Raw genomic sequence first — 21313 nt, 5'->3', positions numbered from 1 at the left:
GGATTGAAAACAAGCTAACACTCGAAACAGGATAAAAAGGAAGCAGCACGACAGAAATAATAACACCAAGGAAGAGAGAGCACAAGACAATGCGATATTACAACGGTAACAGCAAGGAAGCCATGTTGAAAAGTCATGACATTTAGTTGGAGGAAGAGGCGCATGGATGCTGGTAATTCTGACGGCACGACGACAGGGATGGACGCAGAGTTGAAGAATGGGGGATAGAGAGTGGAGATTGAGCTTTACAGCGAGACAAACCCGCTGTGGCAGTGATGCACACTTTGTCAGATAATAAAAAGGGAGAAGGGCTTGATGCATGGGAAAGAGCTGGTTACAAAAAGAGATGTCACACAAAAACCTCCACTTCTTTATAGATTATTTTGAATGGCTGCACCCAATACATGTACACAATGTAACCTCGAAAGATGCGTTTGATTTGTTGCCTGGCATGCCAGGAAAACAGGTAGATGCCGTCTGATTCATGAACTCAGGACCCTTTGGTCAGGTTCTACTCCAGTGCATCACCTCTCTGCTCCCTGAGACTTTTACAAGCATGTAGATCTTTGCTATGACCCTTCTCCAATAATGAGCTCCACTGACTTTATAGCCAAAAATGATTGCATTTTTTTTTCTATGTACAAAAAACCCCACCAATATTTATCTGTGCTTGGTATGATGTAAAAAACAGTATCTTAAATAGGCCAGCGGGGAGAAAAAAAAAAAAAAAAAAAAACCAAAACCCATGAGATATGAATCAAAAGAAACATGATTTAGTGTGGCGCTTTAATGAAGACTGACACAGTGGGACTGTGCATGCATGTCTTGATTGTGTGTGTGTGTGTCAGTGTGGTTTCACACACGTCTGTTGTTGTTTCAACTGCAACATGCATGACAATTCACATCGTTACAATTCAACATATGTACTATCTTAATTGCAATGGGCGACATCATGTTTCTGCTACAATAAAGCCGTGAGGGGAAGCGCTTGTGGATATGCTCATTCATCCAGGTCATTTTATTCAATCCATCACAACTAGACTGCTCTGTTTGGCTAAGAGGACATTTGGCCTTCATCAGTTTTTGCAACATCGCTTAGTAAAGACTACACCGGCCTAAGCTGATTTGGAAAACCAAACTATTTATGCTCCAAATTGGAGGCATGCTTCAAACACAAATGTTATCAATGCATTTGCCTCCAAAAAACAACAAACCCAGCAGGCCCCGTTGAATGTAGAGGCAGTTCTCCTACCTTTTAGGAGCACAATATTTTGTTATGTTTGTTTTTTTGTTATGTTTTTTTTTTCTAACTTTAAAGCAGCGGTGGGAAACTCATTTCCTAGATTCGTCTCAGTGTGTTCTCAAGTGCACCTGACCATTATTTTTGTGGCCATATGATATGATTAATGACAATTCCAACCCTGCACAAAAGTAGTGCTGTCAAGAGACAAAAAAAAGAGATATAAATTATGATTTGTAATTAATTGATCTCATTGGTCACTTTTAAATAAATAAAATAAAAAAAAAAAAAACGTTTTCTTTTTAGATACATTGTGTTATTCTGGAAGCTCAAAACATGTATGTACATCAACAAAAGAGTGGCTTAGATCATTTGTTTTCTTTGAAAGACTTCAACTGCTACAGTTGTAACCATTCAAGTATGTTTGAGAAAATTGATGGCTGCAACATTTTTTGTTCAACCATCAGAAGGAAAGTTGATTTTATTTCTTTTTGACATAATACAGTAATCCCTCTTTTTTTGCCACTGAGTAGCTGGGTACTTTGCATTGATGTGGTAGGCTGAACTTGATCGGCCTCCGTGGTATGCAGGCTCTTGCTCACAAAGAATGCAAAGAATGCAAGAATGCACCCTACCTTCATCAAAGATGATTTCAGGGCATTTTATGCAGATGAATTTTCCATTCATTGGACCAACAACTCTCATGTGCTCTTCCATTTTCCATTTTCAAGCCATTTTCAAGTGCTTCTGAACTTGCCCTCCCACCCAAAATAGGAGCCAGGTTACTTTAAGCCAAAGACACATGACAGTCAATCAGTGCCCACTCCAGGGTGTGATTAACCTTTGTTTTCCAGCTAAAGCACAGGAAGCCTGATGCTTAAAAAATGGATCTAATCATCATACGGATAGTTATAAAGATTAAACATGAGATTATCTTGATTAAAATGCAAACTACTTTAACTGTGACTGTAATTAACTGATCAAAATTAATCTGTTCTTCCGACCCCCAAGTGTTTATCTTATGTTAAAAAATTCATCAGGAATCTAAAATTTCTTAACATCAATTAACATCAGTATTTGCTCTTGCAAGACAGTTAGGCCTACTAATTTGGAATATTAATGAAAATACTAAAATACTAAAAAAAGTACATTTATTTTGATTTATTTAGTCTTTTGTCCCCTCTTTAAGGCATTCATCCCGCTTTACAATTAACATCAACAACTGTCATGACCTGTGGGGGATGGATGTGTCTGTTGTTTTGCCTCCCTCTTGGAGCGTTTTTAGGTAACTTATTTTCTGTTGGCGTCAAACTGCCTCCATTGCAACGCGTCACTACAGTGCTGGTCTGCGATTGATTGGCGTCTCGACTCCCTAAGACACTGGTCTACTATTGGTCAGCATGATGGGGTCATGAAGATGCTGCTCTGCAATTGGTCGCGGGGGCACAAAGATAGCTGCCTAAAGCCTTGATCTCAAGTGAAAGTGCTTTCAATATCGTATTTATTATGCATTTTAGTGCTTAATTCAAACTTGAATTGGTTATCCACGAATCCCAAGATTGCTAATGATGTTAAAGAGAAGAAGATGATTTATATGGAAACAAACCTGGAGATAATCAATTGTAAGCCTTAAATGTCCTTTAATTCTATTGTCATGTTACACAACAATGTTTCATGAACATGCTGATAAAAAGTGTAAAACTTGTTAGACGTGCATTCTGGCATGGGTTGTTCTTGACAAGCTTCCATTTGTTCTTATACAGTATGAAATCATTTGAATAGCTAAGTTTTTCACTTGAACTTATCTATGTGCAGTGTCAACACGCCTTTTGCTCACTCGGACGAAATACAGTACATCGCTCTTAGCTGAGCCAACCATATGCTTTTCAGCCACTAGACAATCTGGTATCAGAAAGGCTACACTGCACAAAACATTCAGAAGCATGAAAAGTCAGTTGGGTTTAACTCAGCAAGGAAACACAGTATTTTACTGGACTGCTCTGGGTATGTTGTTCCAATATGTTATGAGATGTGATGCAAATATCTGCTAAGTCCTACTCAGCCCATCTGTTCAAAGTTGGGCTCTGGCAGGCAGAGGAGAAGAGTGCGGACAGACGAGGGAGACAACTGAAGATTTAATGAAAGACGTACATAAGAAGCGCTGAGAGGGAGAGGTGAATTGGGTTGGAAAGATAGCGGAGAACAATCTGAAATGAATCTGGACACTCCAGGTGGTTCGATGTTTGTTTGTGTGTGCATGTACTGCGCGCACACACGTGTTTTGTTGTTGTACTTGCTGCCAGCGTGTAGTTATGTGTGGTTTGAATGCTTTGGGCAAGTGAAAACATCTGGCACACCTGCAAGGAACAAGTTTGAAAAGAACAAAAAAAAATAAATGTAAAGAAATGCTTGTAAACCTTTGCTTGACTGGATCTTGTCCTTGTAGACGTGCCCGTTGCTTCTGTGGGAAGAGAGCAGGTTCTCTCAATAATAAACGGTTAATAAACCAATAGCCCTTGGGCTCTGACAATCAATTATTTCTGACTTTTATGTTGAACGCAGGCACACACTGATGTATGATTTTACTCTATGTTCCGGTGATGTCATGAAGAAAACGTACAAAATCTTGCTCAAGGAGAGACAAACGAAAGATACAAGCGAGCAAGGATACGTGATGGCACATTGTTGATGCTAGCAAAACATTGGCCATAGAATATACCCATGACATCTTAATTGGCTTTTTGTTATTTGTTGTTTTTACATTTGCATGTGTTTTCACAGGTCATATGAGGATATTTATTCTTTTGTAGTAATGTGTAGAACTGGACTTTCTTATAATGTTGCATAATTCAGTTGCTGTCAATTAACTTTACTGGCTATTCTTTGCTAGGCCATGATTACACACACACACACACCTACACACACCCGCACACACACAATTTTGTAGTGAGCTTTATTCCTAATTAACTCTCTTTTTTCTATCCCTCACTTAAAGCTACATTGTAGAATATCTTCAAAATTATATTACAAAGCATTCAAGCCACATTCTAATATGTGAAGCCTCTAAATGACCCTCATATATGCAAAGACATGACTGTTGCCCAATGGCACTGGAGAAAAGCCCTGCAGTCCACCTAGTGTGTGTACATTGTATACGGGTATAAAATATTCCTTCCATCCATACACATAAAAATGCATTTTCAATACCAGCTGTACCCGTTAGTGTTGCTGGGCAGCCGGAGCCCATATTGTGTGACTTAACACACTGTCACACTGTGCAAATTACCCTAGGCCCATTTCAAGTTTCCAACTTTTGTATTCCACGCTAGCGACAATCATTGTGCCATGTACAAGAAAAAATTGCAGCAATTTGCAGCTTCCAACTAGTTAAATAATAACTGAATGAACCCTTACTGCTTGGAACTTAGGGCTAATTATAACGTTTCTTAATTTTTGGCGTGTATAGAGTATAGCGCCACCTTGTTTCTTGTACTTATACATTATGCAGTAGGGCTCTGATATATGAATGAGCTGACTGACACATTTTTCAAGATTCTTCCCTTGTCTATCTTACATTGAGATATTATAATAGTAGTGTGGGAGTGAACCCGACTTGTCACTTAACAAAAAGTAGCAGTTGGGCAGACATAATTAGTCTCATATTAAAAAAAAAAAAATCCATCTGTTGAAGTTAACTGTCAAACAAAACTAAAAATATATTTTTTGGATACGTTCACTCAACTTGATTCTAACAAACTATACTATGGCTGAAAACAAATGTTGGAGCAATACATGCAGACAGTTAATTTATTAATAGTAGTATTTAGTAATGGCATATATTTTATATCCTCTATGAAGAACGACCAATATTGCAGTGGCTTACCGTGCTAATTGGTATCTATATCTCTTTATGATACTACTTCAAAGGGAACAAATTGAAAAATGTTGCAGAAGCGTTTAGTTCTTCATTTTAAATATTTATCTAAATATTTCTCTAAGATTTTATGAAGTACAACATTATAGTGCTACTTTTATTACATTAAACAAAACACTTTTAAGGGGTGTGTGTTGGGGGGCTGGGTTATGTAATAAACTCTTACCAGGAGGTAATAGGAGTGCTAAAGTCACCCTTATGTTGAAAATGTATGTCATGACAGTAACATGCTGAACTCGATATACATATATATTCTTTCTTAAAGCCTTTGCATAATTTGTTTGCCTATACGCATGTGAAGTCTGAAATGATTCAAATCCCATTTTGAAGGCCGAAATTTGAAATCAAAACGTCCTGATTTTGTAACGTTTGTTTTTTTCTTCCAGCTGAATCGTGTGGTGGTGTAATCCAAGGCCTGAACGGAACGATAGAATCGCCTGGTTTCCCCCACGGCTATCCCAACTACGCCAACTGTACGTGGCTGATAATAACAGGCGAGCGAAACAGGATCCAGCTCACCTTCGTCACGCTGGCACTAGAGGAAGACTTTGATATGGTGTCTGTATATGATGGACAACCTTCGCCCGGAAACCTGAAAATGAGGTTGGAATATTAGATTCTTTTTTTTCTGTCGCTGTCACTCTAACCTGTTAAAAAGTATCGACATGCACTGACACGCATTTCTGTCACAAGCAATCTTCGTCTGACACCGGAAAGGAACTGGGTCTATTTTTTAAATTATTTTTTTATTTCCAACGCCATTTTTTGAACTTCAACAAATGATGTCTGTGTTGAACTTAACATTTGAAACTGTCTGGTTTTAGGGGGTACTTTACTTTTTTAGCTGTTTCCATATGTAAAAAGTTCCTATCTTTTCTATCATTATTTGATAACTTTGTTATTGTACCTGACCAATTAATGTCCTCAAAAGACATTTTCCACTTGCTGTCAACTGAAAATGACTTCACGTTTAAGAGCTTCAGCTTACGGACAATCATGGCTCACAGTTTTTTTGTGTTCGGTCATGTGATATTTGAGAAGCTGTGATTGATTGTTACCTGAGCCCTGAGCACATCTGTTGTCATTTTCAGTGAGAAAGAAAGTGGAGAAAAAATTGCTTTCAAAGTATGAATTGTACATGACAAATGTTGGTTAGCAAATAAATCATAGAAAAAATATTAAATGTCTACTGCTGAAAACGGCTAAATAATTAAAGTATCCCTTTAAAAATGAGTGAATATTACAACCTAGCATTGACTAATATCTTGCCAATATGGTAACTTGTAGTTGATCAGCAAGCATTGTTTTGTTGTTCTTTTCATTTGAGGCAAAAAAGCACTCACTGCAAGAATGCTTTTATTTTTATATTTCACTGACAGAGCACTGCACCTTACAGCGCACCATGCCTTATCTTTTTAAGTACCAAATTGAAATCAATATGAAGTCGATGAACTTAGCAAATTTAATAAGAATGAAATGATTTCATTTGTAAGTCCATCGCTTGATGTATTACTGTGACCGATTCACTTATTCCCCAATATATTTCAGTAGTAGAAGTCATGTAATATAAAATTAGCCATTAATGTCGACGGGTTTTTATTGTTTATTGTCTCAACATGAATGAAGCAACCCCCCAGTCAATTTCTTGTACATTTTAGCTTTCAATTGACTTCTTCTGTAAATATGATAAACAAGCCACAAAGACATGCCAATGTTGTTGTGATCATTAAGATGATCGGGCCAGAATGCCAAACAAGTTAAAAGGCATTGCTGAACTGGCAGCATCGGTATTTGGTGATTTGTTGCAGTGCAGGAAGGGTCGTTACAACGGCGTCCACAGAGTTGGCTCGCTGCTGGGAGCTTATTCATCACAGAGTTTGTGTGTAGGAGGGATGAGCTGGGAAGGCACCCACTGTTGTGTTTGTGCTTGCTGGTGCAGTTTTGGGTAACAGTGTTATTTTTTGTTAAAATGTTATATCCAGCAGCTTTATTATGTCTCTGAGTGAGAAGAATACCTATTTAGTGGTTTGCCCAGAGGAGGACAAAAGGACTGCTGACTTTACTGAGCTTCTAGAAAATACACATATTTTTCCACACACAGTGGATCAGATGGCTGATGATTCAGATGAGGATAGTGCAGCCGTGCTTCGCTCACTCACTGGGATATTTTAGCAAATTTATTTCGACCATCTCATCATACAGGGAGCTGTACTTACTACATATGTTAACACGCTTAGGTTAGTGTTTAAAAAAAAAAAGGACCATGCGCCGTTCACTGTGAGACAGTGTCATCTCTCATCTGCAGCCTATTTATCAGTTATCAGTGAGAAAAAAAATCCAGCCACACAACATGTCATGATTCTCTATCATAAAATCATCAAATCAAAGATTCTCTATCATAAAATAATAAAATCTATTAATATTGCCCCTTGAAAGGTAATCGACAGGCTGGGAATGGTGAGGGGGCCGACACATGCTGTGCAGTTTATTTATTTATTTGTTTTTTTTGCAGTCTCATTGTGCGGCCCAAAGGTACCGGGCCGTCGAGCGATAGCTGGGGACGACTACTGTCGGCAATAATGAAAATAGAATAGTCTCAAAACAGCTGTCATCAGACAACCGTTATTAACGCAACAGGCAATGTTTAAGTAACACGATGACATTGGTGTCAAATGTATAAAAACAAAATGATCAACTCTTGTTAGTGAAATGTGAAATCCATAACACATTTGGTCTTCATGCTCATGTCAAATGTTCTCAGATTAGAAAATGTCACTCAAATCAGGTGTTCTGTGGACTTCAAGTATTTGAAAGCTGTTTACCTCAAAAATCTTTATTGACTACAACATTATAAGAGCTCAGGGGTATTTAACTTTAGACTTCTTTAAACCCCTATGTAACCACCTGCACAGAGGTTTTTTTTTTTCACTCAGGCAGGTGAGAAATACATACCGCTTCCTCCTTCATGTTTTGCACGTCATTGAAAGTGTTTTCTAATTGGACATAAGTCCATGTTTATGTCATTATGATTAAATACCGTTATAGTAATAACACGAAAAGCAAAAGACACACACAGATGTGTGTAATAGTGTGTGAGAGTGTGTCGTGAGGCTTGTTGGCACAATCATTGCTCTGCGTGCAGGCCTCACACAAGGTGAGTTGACAGCTGTGCCAACAGCCTCCAGTAAGTCCAGCTGTGTCGAGACAACAGGAGAGTGAAGTGTACCAGCAGCTCACTTGCACTTGGTCCCTCGGAGCAATTTTCAAATCCCTCACAGCTGATGCACTTTACTTTGTCTCTGGATTTTTTCTCTGCCCATTGAAGGCAGCACCCTGATTCTGGTGATGATAATAATTATAAATGAATAATGATTATTATTTTACACTTCAAGGCCGATATGGAAGAAAGTAACGTGCAAGTCCCTAGTGATTGTGGAAAATTCAAAATCCAGCAAGTGATGTCAGGTTGCTACCGAATTTCAAGCGTATCGAGTTAAGTCAACAAGAGTATGTCGTACTGTATCACTTCAAAAAAAAAAATCTCAAGATGGAGTGTGCTGTTAAAAAAAATCTGGGTTATTACAGAAAGAGGACATGGATGAGAAAAAAACGGGGCTGTATTAAAGTCGGGGCTTGTTTTCCGTTCATTTGAATGTAAAAGGAGCGGTCTGTGCACAGCTCGATTTTCACCACAAGCTTTCTTATTTCATTATTCACATGTTACAATGAAATTTTAATGAATATAAATAGCTAAGAGGATAGATGGATGGACGGATGGACGGATGGATGGAAGGATATGTATTTTATTGGTTTATTTTTAACACTTGGTAGAGCACAGTGGGTGTCTATGGATTTTTCACCTGCCTGAAAGCTTCTGTTCTATTTTGATTGGCTATATTGTAATTCGCTACATTTTCATAACATGAAACCGTGACCAGTGGGTAAAACTGCCACTCGAAAAGTCTTGTGGCAGAATCCCGCACATTGTTTGAGATTAAATTGTTGTGACGGCCCTTATTCAGGTTACTCGTTTCTCAAGGATCCACTGTAAACTTCAAACATAAATAGTTCTCAATGATTACTGGTTCTCAACTGTTAACACATGAGGATCCACATTTCCAGTTGTAGCTAAGTCACAACTAACTTTAATGGACATTAAAACAAAAAAAAAAGGAAGAAAACATGCTGTAAAAAAATCTTTAAAAATGTACACGTATATTTTAGCTACTGTATATATGATCAGGCTACATTTTCAAAGTGCCTGTAAAGGGGCCCTATTATGAAAACGCTTATTTACAATGTTGATTTCTCACCCTAAACACCCCCAAAGTCTTATTTTCCTTCTGTTGCATTTCCAAACATTCCTGGCTCAGTCTGCGCTCTCACACCAGTCCTGCCAGACCAGATAAACATGACTTGAGAAAAACTAATGACAACAGAAGAAATTTGTACCTCCCCTACATCGCCCTCGTACAGCCCGTGAAAGAGTAAACATCAACCTGATCCATGTCTTTTAGTTTTGTTTTGGTTCCAGTTGAGGAGTAGAGATTTTGCAAGTAAGTCAGGTAAGTAAACAGTTACGTTTCATTTATCAGTTACAACGTTTTACTGTAGAAAAGGCCAAAGTGGTGTAAATTTTATGAAATTCTATGTCGGGTGGAACAGTTATTATGAATAGTGGCTTCCCACAGGGAGCAATTCGATAGGAGGAACATGTCTTACTAAATGCGCTCTATGGACAATGTTTTACATTTTACTGTCAGTTAAACGCCTGTATTTGGCTCCTTTATTCACTCTGCGATAAATGGGGCGTGGCATCATCAGGGTGAGAAGCACAGCCCGACAACGAAATGTACTAAGAAGTGTCATTTCCATAACACTCATATTTAATAAGAAATTTAATTGCTAATGTGCCAAATGTAAATTACATGCATTTATTTAACAGTGGAAACTGTAGAACTATCATGATCTAGGTCCTTTAAGAGCACTGATTTCGTAAATGCAAAATGAATTCTTAAAATTGACATTTGTAAAAATGAAGTTACGTCGATAATATTGTTTTCTGAGAAACCCCAGCAAATTTTTATCCATCTGTGACCCACCCAAATTGCTTTGATCCAAACAAAAGTTTCTCCATAGCGTTTCCTCACTGGTTTCCTTAATGACAAATGTTGAAGCCCAGGTGGAGATTTTTTTTCACTCTGGCTGCTCCTGTTTTTGAAATCAATGTTGTTCTCTTGTAGGCTCTAAAACCTGCCTTATGTCAAGACTGACATGAGCCCACCGCTTGTGCTCACATGGTCATTTGTATAAAAGCAATAGGATCTTCTCTGCCTTCATCTGTTTTCAAATAAGAATGCAGCTATATCATTCTTTTGCAGACAGTCGTGCAACTGCCCTCAGACCTTATGTGGGGAGATTTTGCAATCTTGTAGGAAAGACGGGCTGACCTGACATCTGAGGCTTTTCCTCGGCGGCCCCAGCTGTGCATCAGCAACAGTAAATCTCCTCCGTTCCACTCATGCTGATCAAAGATGGCAAGGAGTGTCCACATCTTTCTTTCGTATTTGTTTTTGAAACGGAAAAAGCTTCTTCAACACAGCCAAGATCCGCCCACTGCTTGCTGAAGATAAAAGTGATAATCTGCGCAGTACCTTTAAATTCTTGTAAAACTTTTTTACTTCTATACAGAGAGATGAAGGGTTGATGCCAAACTGTGATTTATCCGAACAGTCCGTGTATGAAGAGGTAGCAACATTTTATAATATGCTGAGGAAGATGTTTCAAAGTTACTTTTCAATTGCCACTCTGCAGCTTGTCGCCACTGATATCAAATGCATTTGAGTGAAATCCAGCTGACCGTAGACACTTTTTACTGCCACCATCTCTCATACTTACCCACTGTGAATTATTAAAAGGACATCTTTAAGTAAGGGACCAGGTTTTTCTCAGGTCTTTTGCAAATGGAATTTATTGTTGAAGAATGCACGTATGGGCTGTTCTAGCAAAATGTGTAGGGATATTGGTGTCCATTTGATTAAATTCTTGTGTGCTTTATAATCATGTTATACTGGTACACTGCCTCGTAATATGTAGAGAATAGTGTCCGCTGTAGCGTATGGGAATAGTTACTGTAGCATTGAAATGCACAGACTGACACTGTACTTGATAATTACCAAATTCATGTGACTGTCTATCAATCTTCAGCGTGCTCACTTTTCTTTTTTGGGTCCATGCAGTGTCTTTGATTGGGAAAGCAAGTACCTAGCAAAGCAAAAACACATGTATGCGTGAAAGATACAATTCTTGTCTCTCTTTCTGCATGTCTGATTACAATCCCAGATTAACCTGTCAAAGATATTTCGTGTCAACAACTTCTGAAATGTGCCTGCACAGTCAAACTTTCACCACTCGATCACTCATTTCCTGCGAGTGCAGTGTAAAACCTATGTGAAAAATAGGCCAACACTAGATAACCAGGCAATGGAACTAATCCATGACTACCGCAAGGGAAGCAAAGAGCGACATGAAGCGGGAGCGTGGGGTGGGAAGAAGGTAGGATGGTTGGGGGTGTGGGGTTGAGGTGAGGAGTGAAGCACAAAAGCATTTCGACAGAGACCCGGGGCCCACGAAAGACTTAAACACACACGTGTCCACACGGACACACGCAAACACACAAGGAGGATGCTAAAGCTAGTCGAACTAAGTCCCTCTGCGGTTGGTAGTTCTGTCTGTCCGCCATGTGTCGTATTGTGTTCTTGATAATTCTCTAAGCTGCTTCGACTTGTCACCAGCTCATCACAAAGTTCAGTGCAGTTTCCACATTATGTTAAGAGTTGAACAGAATCTGGAAACAGGATATATGAATTCCGCCAGACAATTGATATACATGTATGTACATATGAATGAATTTCCTGGACATATTTATCATAGGCTTCCAAAACGAAGCCCATCATTTTTTTGAATACTTTTTTAAAAAAACTTTTAGGTATGCTGTTGCATACATGCATGTGTAGGATGCGTGTTGAAAAGTAAACTAAAGTCAATATCCACTGTCATCAGCTGTCAGTAACACTCTTAAGGTTGTTAAATGCTGTGAGCCGTCGTGTCAATAATACGTATTTTTTGCAGTGTTGGGAAGCTGTAGACAATGATAAAATCAATAAGTGCAGGCATTTATCTTTTTGTACATCTCTAAAACTGGCAAAACGCTAGCAAGGAGGCTAAAATCAATGTGGACCAGCATCGAAATAAAGTAGCTTGATGACACATGATGTTAGTGCAGCCCCTTCAAAATAAAGACAGAGAGAACTATTTCATTCTGTACTTAATGGTTATTCAAAATATTGGTATATAAAGCCAGGCATGTGGGCGGATTGGAAGTACGCTGTGCTAAGATGGTGCTGTAGCACAAACCCTTCTGCCCTAGATTAAACATTTACCTAGAGCCCTTGTTTTTTTGTTTGTTTCAAACATTACTCGATGTTTGAAAAATGACCAAAAAATATCCTTTATGTCATTACTTTTTACCAAAAGAGTTTTGACATCAGACCAATTTTTCTTGAGTTTGATATATTTTTAAACCTTTATTTAACTAAAGAAGTATCCATTGAAATTGACATCTCTTTTACAAAGCTGTCCTTGAGAAAAATTACAGAAAGCAGACATAAACAGCGGCATTGGGATTAAAAAAAAAAAAGTAAATTAAAAAAGTAATTATGAAGAAAACAATAATATTTTTTTATTTATTCATATTATTTATATTTATTTCTAGCTTTCATTCACCTCCTTTTGTTTGTAGGTCTGTTGATTTTGTTGATTTTGTCAACATACATTAGTACATCCATTAAATATATCTAGACTAACTTTTTTCATTGCCTGTTTTGGTCATGTGTTGCCTTGCATTGGTTTAAGTATTTGACCCCCAAAGTGGCTTTGCATGTGCCTGTTTAAGACAAACTGTTTAAGGATGGAAATGAGCGTTAGGAAGTTTATGCAACGAGGCAAACTTCAGTGTGTACTAGCATCATTTGCCAGTTCGTAATTTAGGAGAGATTTTTTTTTCCCCTTCACCAAGATTAAGATGCATCACATAGCCTACTGGCTTGTTAATTTTTCACGTTGACGCTCAAACACCTAAAAGTGTGGTGTTATACTGAATGAAAGTGACAGAGAGGGTCACTTGGGGCCTGGCTTGGAAGTGATTCAGCAGGAGTCGACGGTAGGACTGATGAGAATATTTAGGTCAGCGGGCCTCCTACTGAACTAAACACCTGTTAATGCTGAGAGACAGCTCTAAGGAGAAGTGAAATGAGAGAAAGCAGACTAAGCCAAGCAGAGGTGAAAAGCAGCAGAGTCATCAGTTTGACACTTCATTTATAGGAAACTACGGCTATGCTCCTGCTGAGATTTGCTTAAGTTGTCTCAAGGTTGTCTTGTTGACACATCGAATCCTCATTTTCATCTCATAAGTTGCTTATCCCAAAGTGCACACACCGTTACGCACAGCAAACATACTGTTTGTTGAAATCAAATTAAATCAAGTCACTCTAAATTGTACTTACTTGTGTAACGTATGATTTGCTCATTTAACTTGCTTAAACTGTGTCAGGCCAACTCCAAAGACATCTTCTACATTGAATCTTCGGGTGCTTAACGGGGGCCGCCCACTGCTCCTCAATGATGGGAATGTTTTATGTAAACATTGTGAGACGAATAATGCCTGTTTTACCTCACACTAAATATAATGCGCATCTTGTGGGCGGAATGGTATGAGACTGGTTTGCTTCCTGTGTGGAGTATGCATGCTCTCCCTTTGCCTGCGTGGGTTTTCTCAGCGTAGCCCAGTTTCTTCTCATAGTCCAAACACATATTGGGTTGGTATTATTGACACTAAATTGTTCATAGGTGTGATTTTGAGTGTGAATGCTTGTGGCCTGCAATTGGCTAGGAACCGGCACATGGTGTGCCCCGTCTACGGCTGAAAGATGGCTGAGATAGGCTCCAACATGCCTGCAAATTGAAAGGATAAGTGCTTTTGATAATGGAGAAATGCATATGCTGTGCAAATAGTAGTTCACAATGGCTTAAGTCAGTTTTAGTTTATAGACTAGTGAAACCTCAAAAGTGGACCTGTTGTGATAGCAGTTGCTATGCAGTTCCTATGATCATGTATTTGTCGCTTTTTTCATAATGGTCATGTATTTGCCACCTTTCGTCATTTTTATGTACAATATTTATCAGCTTTTAATTACTGTTGTGGGTGGTTGTGAATATTTTTTTCTTAAAGTATACATTGCTATGCTCTTACTATTATTTATTTTGCTTTATTGTGTCATAGAGGATGGATGTCTGTATTACTATGGACAGTATATTTTATAGTATTTAATCTCTAAAACAGTACTGATACAATTTTGGAACATCAACATCTCAAGCTGTCATGTCAAGTCATGTCATTTCTGTGTCTAGTTTCTGAATTTAGGTTCTGATCCTCACTATGGTTGTGTTGGATTTTATTTTTCTTTTAAAGACTTTAATCATCTTCCACTTATGTGTCCTGTCTGATTCTGGGTCTAAATCCTCGTGCCCACATGACAGAACCTGTGTTTTTTTTGTTTTTTGATTATGCTTGTGGACGTGATCGGAGTTTTCCTTATTTTGAATAAATATATTTGTAATATTTTATTTCGCTATCACAAAAATGTAATTAATTTGTTCAGCATTAGTTGTCATCAACAAGTAAACAATATAACACCTGGCTCGCAACAAACAATGAAAACACCAACACTCTCCAACTTTACTAATGAACGATAATAATGTCAACGATCACCTCACACATTCTATTTTCTACACAAGCATTCAATTAAATCAATTGCTAATGTGAGTCACACTGTTGAACACATGAAAAACTTTGATACTTGAAAAAGTTTGATACTTGTTTAGCATTTTGGCATTCAGCAGCCGGCTAAATTGTTTCTCAATGTTCGTTCCTGTCAAAAAAAACCAACAGATGGACTCAAACGCTAAACACCATTCACAGAAGATCCATGTAATAAAATCTTGTGAATTAAAACCGAGAGTCCTTGCAAGCCGTCGGGTGTCGGGATTAAAACAGAAAACTCTAAAACTTAAATCACAATTGTCAAAAAGTAATTATTGCTTGCCGTATTAGAGCATTTTGCTCACATCATCCATATCAATATTGCCATATGACATCTGCTCGGTGGACATGTTTTTGCTTGGAAGGTAAACACTTACTCGGTATTCCTTTCAGAAAAAGTGGCAATAAGAATGAAAGAACAATGAGGAAAAAAAAACACACACATATGATACGACCTTGGGTGCTGGATGAAATGAGGTCTTCTCGACATCACACAGCATGACAGTTCATTTTATTGCTTTCAATAAACAGAACACCGTTTCCACCTATGGACAATTTCAGCTTGAGGCCTGGAAAGGAAACCAATACAAACACGGGGGAACCTACACACAGAAAGACTCGCAGATAAATCGATGACATTATACACCTTTTTTAATTGAACAGTGACAGGGTAAAAGTTAGTTAGGCACAGTCACATCCATAGAACAACCTGAATTCAACCCTATTTAATTCAAACTGTTGGGCATAGCAATTGATTTCTGCTTTGCATTTCAAAACCCTATACATCATAAGTCATAATGTGCGCAGGCATTTAGTTACCACGCCCCTGGCGCTCTTCTCTGCACTGCTTGACTGGCTGACTAACAGGCTGACTGAATGGCTGCCTGTCATTTTTAGAACATCTGAGCTGGGGTTTATCCTCTGGTTTTTCCCTCCCTCTGGGTGTTTGCATGGTGTGAATATGAAATCAACACACCCTGAATGTACATATAGAAATATGTTTGTTTCAGCCGTATCAATCTTGAAGAAAAAGATTTGAAATGCTCCATAAGACCTTTCTTTTTTGTAGGTATTGTAGATAAAATAGGAGGAAATACTTTATTTCACAGGCAGGGATCAAAAGATGCTCTCTTCATTACTTGCTCCCTGAAAAAAATCCATACACCAGGAAATAACATCCTTTTATAATTTCCACTTATAAATTTCCACTCAGCTGCCTGGTGAACCAAAATGAGGCGACATCTTCTTCTCTCCAGGAAACTTCTTCTCAGCATAATGAATCTTAAGAGTTGCTTCGATCTTTTTAGGAATAAATCAATTTTCTTGAAGATTAGTTTTGAAGTATTGCATTACATGTTGAGCCACAGAAACTATTCTTTACTTGAGGACATTTTTAACTGTGCAGCAGAACATTTTTTTAAAATCTGTGGACAGTGAATGTATAAGCTATAATCAATAACGGCTTGTCAGTGAATCCCTTAATATGAGTGCAGGGTGTTATATTTGCCCTAGCCAATTCTCTCCCATTCGTCACGCTGCTGACGTTATTTCTTCTTGCTTACCACCCAAAAGTGTGCAAACCCATGGGCACAAACTCAGATTGTTTGCTTAGATTTTATATTCCTGGAGAAAAAAATGGTTTTAATATGCAAATTGTTTGAATGAGGGATCTGGATTACAGTATAGTGGGTGTATTGAAATGTCAAATTTGGTTGTGTAGGCCGTTGAATTGTGAAAAATTGGAACATTCTGTTCCGCGGTTGGCTTGTATGCGAGTAGGTGTTGAGGTTGGTTTTCAGGGGTTATTATGTGTTAGTTGTCCTTAAATAGATGCACATTTGATTCCCGGAAAATTGCCGTCCTGCTGTCTCATTACCCTACCCTGTGTGTATTGTACATACATATAGAGCAAACCCAATGATGTCGACTTTATCTAGGTAAGGCCTCGAGCCCCATTGTTCGCAGTGACAAGCCAATCAAAAGACTCGATCTGTTCGTGAACATTACATCACTAACCAATAGGCAAGTGTACATAACATTGAGTAAGGCACAAGAACAAAAATAAATTAATAAATAAAAAAAACGTTTGGTCAGCAACATTTCTTGATAGCGCTCTTATTTAAAATCGATTCACTCGAGTCTTCAGTGCAGTAGTTCCCAACTATTTTTTCAATAATGTACCCTTTGTGAAATATTGTTTTTGACCAAGTACCCCCAAATTATTATAGAAGGATCAAAACAAAAACTGATTGCTGCACAATCCATGTTTTATTTATTAAACTTTGGAAGTACATTAATTCTGGTCATTTACACACACAACACACCAAGAATGCCCCTTTCCGGAGGCATCTTCAAACCTATCATCTTCCATTTTATCCAAAAATTCTACATCATGAAAAACTTGAAAAAGAGTGACGTGGGCAAAAGTTTATTTTGTAGTCGATTTCTAGCAAATTTGGAGTTGCTGACATAAAATAGAAAAGAAGATATAAAAATGAAGGGGAAAATGTGTGTTAAGTGTATAGGGTGTATGTTAGCGTAAAAACATAGAGGCAAGATTGATGTGAGCCTGTAAAGGTATTTACTACGGAGCGCAAATGGAAATTGGATGTTGGCAGGCTCAGAAGATGCCATCTTGAACTTTCTTCCTGGCTAGGTTACTGGCCCAGGCCATCAGGCCTTTACAGCTGCCACTTTAGTGCTAACACAATCACTTTACTGGAGTGCCACTGCTCCGCACATCACACCCAAGGAACTAGTACTGGTCCACAGGGTAATATATCAGATTCTCATGTGCAATCTTTAAATTGAAACATACACTGGAGAATAAGGCCATGTTCTGGAGAAGAACTTTTTCTCTCTACTCACTGTCTCACCACAGTTTTATTGATTTGATAATATCACTAAATGTTGATCAAAAAATCCCTGATACAACACAAAAAAATCATTTTAGTTTATGTTGTGCTTCCTATATGATTTCACTCATTTGTTTGCAAAACTTATTTGGGTGAAACTTAACAAATAAAATAAAATAATCCCTCTAAGTGCTGATCATGTTTTTTTTTTCTTCTCCTTTCAACTTTTCCCATCAGGGGTCCCCGCAGCGAATCAACTGCCTCCTTCTAAGTCTGTCTCCTGCATCTTCTTCGCTCACTCGAACTACCTCCATATCCTCTTTAACTACAGTACATCTATAAACCTCCTCTTTGGTCTTCCTCTAGACATCCTGTCTGGCAATTCAAAATTCAGCATCAATCGTCCTATACATTCAGGACACGTCTAAACCATCTCAGTCTGGCTTCTCCAACTGTGTTGTCCCTCTGATGTATGCATTCCATCTTGGTCACTCCAAAAAAGAACCTCAGCATCTTCATCTCTGCTACCTCAAGCTTTGCATCCTGTCTTTTCCTCAATGGCACTTTCTCCAGGCAAAATAATATTGCTGGTCTCGCCAGTCTTGTACAACTTTCCTTTCATTTTAGCTGAAACTCTTCTATCAAACGTCACCCATGACACTTTTCTCCACCTGTTCCAGCCTGGCTGCACACAGTTCTTTAACTCGCTTCAATACTCTCCATTGCTCTGGATTGTTGATCCCAAGTAATTAAAATCCTCCACTTTCTTCTTCTTCTTCTTCTTCTTCTTTTTTGCCCGTTTCTTCACTTTTCCACTTGGGTCCCTCTCATTTACACACACATGCTCCGTCTTGATGTGGTTTACCTTCACTCCTCTCTTTTCTTCGGCAGCCAACCTCCACCGCTCTAGCTTCTCCTCGACTTGTTGCCTACTTTCACTACAGATCACAATGTCAGCTTCAAACATCATAGTCCATGGAGATTCCTCTGTGACCTAATCTGTCAGTCTGTTCATCACCATAAAAAACAACAAGGGGCTCAGAACTGATCCGTGGTACAGTCCCACCTCCACCTTGTACCACCTTGTCACACCTACATCAATCACATCTCATATCTGAAAACTAAGTGTTGACCGAGGCGAAATTTGAGAAATCATTCAAGATTCAAAAGCTTTATTGTCAAATGTGCCATATGTACATATGTTGTGTTGTGTTGTGTTGTGTACATATGTGTTCAGGTCAGAAAATTAAAAAAAAATTCAACACCCCCCAAAAAAATCTGTGAATAAAAAGAAAACAAACAAAAAAAAACAGGTATGTGAATGTACTCTGTGCTGAAGTGCCCAACAGTTTTCTGCAATTACACAAGAACTTGATTTGTTGAAAGGCTTGGTGTAACCTGCCAAGAAGCTAACTAAGGACGACTTCGATTTTCCAGACTTAGTTACCATGGCGATGACACCCAATTGAAAAGGAGAACAGCTTTATTATTTTCTTAAACCTAAAGTTATGAAGGTGAGGCTGCGACATGTGGTCAAAAAATAATGGGAGAGCACCAGACAAGAGCAGACTAAAAGGTCAGGCAAGAGGAACCTAACAGGAAATAACAGAAAAAAAAAAAAAAAAACATAACCAAGAAACAATGATTTTTAAAGTGCAGATTAACATTTTAGGATGCGTTTTAGTATGAATGTGATGATGTCGTTTTCATGTCTAACCACACTTCAAATGGCAGGTTTTGGGTTTATGTTCACATATGGCGATAGAGTTTGATATAGAATAAGACAGAAGTGTAGGGTGTGTTGGATTTGATTAGTTTGGAGAAATGACCTCGAAATAATCTTCAGTCATAGTTTGGTGATCTTTGCAAAACACAGCTGCAACCTTCTCCTTGCTGTCAGTCTCAATCTGCAAAGTCCCACTTACTGAATGTCAAAACAAGTATACATCCTAAGGTGCTGCTGCTCAACCTCTTCAGTCAAAGACCATTTATACCGGGTGTAAGTTTTGTTGTTTCCTGGCAAAAAACACAAAAATTCTTGGATAAAACTCACTTTCACAAATAGTAAATGTAGGGCCCGTTGCCACAGTAGGACATTGTCTTCATATACTGTAACTGCGGTTGGACCATATTTCTCCAGCATTGTTTTGAATGCCCATCCAGTTTTGGAAACCTTAGTTTTGGATCAATCTGGATGCATGGTTTGTATCAACTAAAGTGCGGGCAATTACTAAACACATAATCATGTAAATACATACAAACTACATTTTTTGCTGTAGTTTTATGCCCCTCGAAAAAATGGTCTTGTTACATCACTTTTGTAAATTCTTCTACATTCAAGTCCAGAATTATACTACTAAAAATCGCAGTAAATCTTTTACTATCCAACTACCTTTAAACAATGTTAGTCTTAGGTTATCAGGTGCTGGGATTCCAGCCACAAAGATTCCTTTCTTTTTATTGTTTTTTTTTTTTTTCCAGACTTTGGAGACACCATCTGTACCCACCTTTTTATGCACATCAGCTCTTGTGCAATTATGTATTTTGTCAGTCAATAATCCTTCTGGACATTTTTAGGATATATAAAAGTGACTTAATTGCAGTTGTTACAAACATGAATTAGCTCATAAATAAACTCTCATTTGCTGACTGAGCATGAAGATTTGTATTGTCACAATGCCAAATGAAGTACAATACAGACACAGATGGGGGGTGTTAGTTTAATTGGAATCCTGCAGTTCGAGTACATTTGCTCATTTTGTAAGTACAAACTCAACCTTTTCTCGAAACAGAAGGCATTTCATCTGAGTACCTACAATCATCAAGCCTACTGAAGTCCCAATCTGAACCATTCTAATGGTCTGGATAACAACACTGCAGCCATTTAACAGAGTAATAACATTCAAAACGGGTACTTGAGATGTGCAGTCTGTCTTGTGGTGCTGCTGCAGCACAATGGACAAATGATCTCAAATCAATTAAGTTTCACACATGTGGGGGAAAGATAACGTATAAAACATATTACCATACTTATCAAAAAATACTATAGATTGCATCATAGATTAATGTGGCCTGCACTAAATTGAACTCAATCCAACACAAGTCCAAATGACATATTGAGCAAATTGGACGGTAAAAAAACCCCATGTTGGCCAGAACTACCGACTACTGATATAGTTCCATCCATCCTCTATAGCCGTCTATCCTTACAAGGGTCGCAGGCTTGCTGGTGCCGATTCCAGCTGACTTGAGGCAGTAGGCGGGGCACACCTTGAAATGGTTGCCGGCCAACTGCAGATCGATGTCGTTTTTCTTTTGTAATCTGTGTCGTGTGAGAGAAAAGATTTGGTGTATCTTTTCACAGGTTCCTGCCAAGACATGGCAGGATTAACTAGGTGTGACTG

The 21313-nt window shown here is 38.3% G+C and overlaps 1 protein-coding gene across 1 annotated transcript in view; it reads left to right on the top strand.

Moving 5' to 3' along the window:
* Window positions 1–21313, top strand: part of csmd1a (CUB and Sushi multiple domains 1a) — a 371307-nt gene that overhangs the window by 101468 nt on the left and 248526 nt on the right. Inside the window, exon 2 of the mRNA XM_088414132.1 lies at window positions 5561–5777. Coding sequence (XP_088270258.1) covers window positions 5561–5777 — 217 coding nt within the window. The remainder of the gene's footprint in view (window positions 1–5560; window positions 5778–21313) is intronic.

The sequence above is a fragment of the Hippichthys cyanospilos genome, chromosome 4 (genome assembly GCF_059441005.1).
Source record: "Hippichthys cyanospilos isolate Australia breed blue-spotted pipefish chromosome 4, RoL_Hcya_1.0, whole genome shotgun sequence".
Lineage (NCBI taxonomy): Eukaryota > Metazoa > Chordata > Actinopteri > Syngnathiformes > Syngnathidae > Hippichthys > Hippichthys cyanospilos.
Note: the sequence above shows the minus strand (reverse complement) of the source record. Positions and strands in the feature narration are given on the sequence as shown.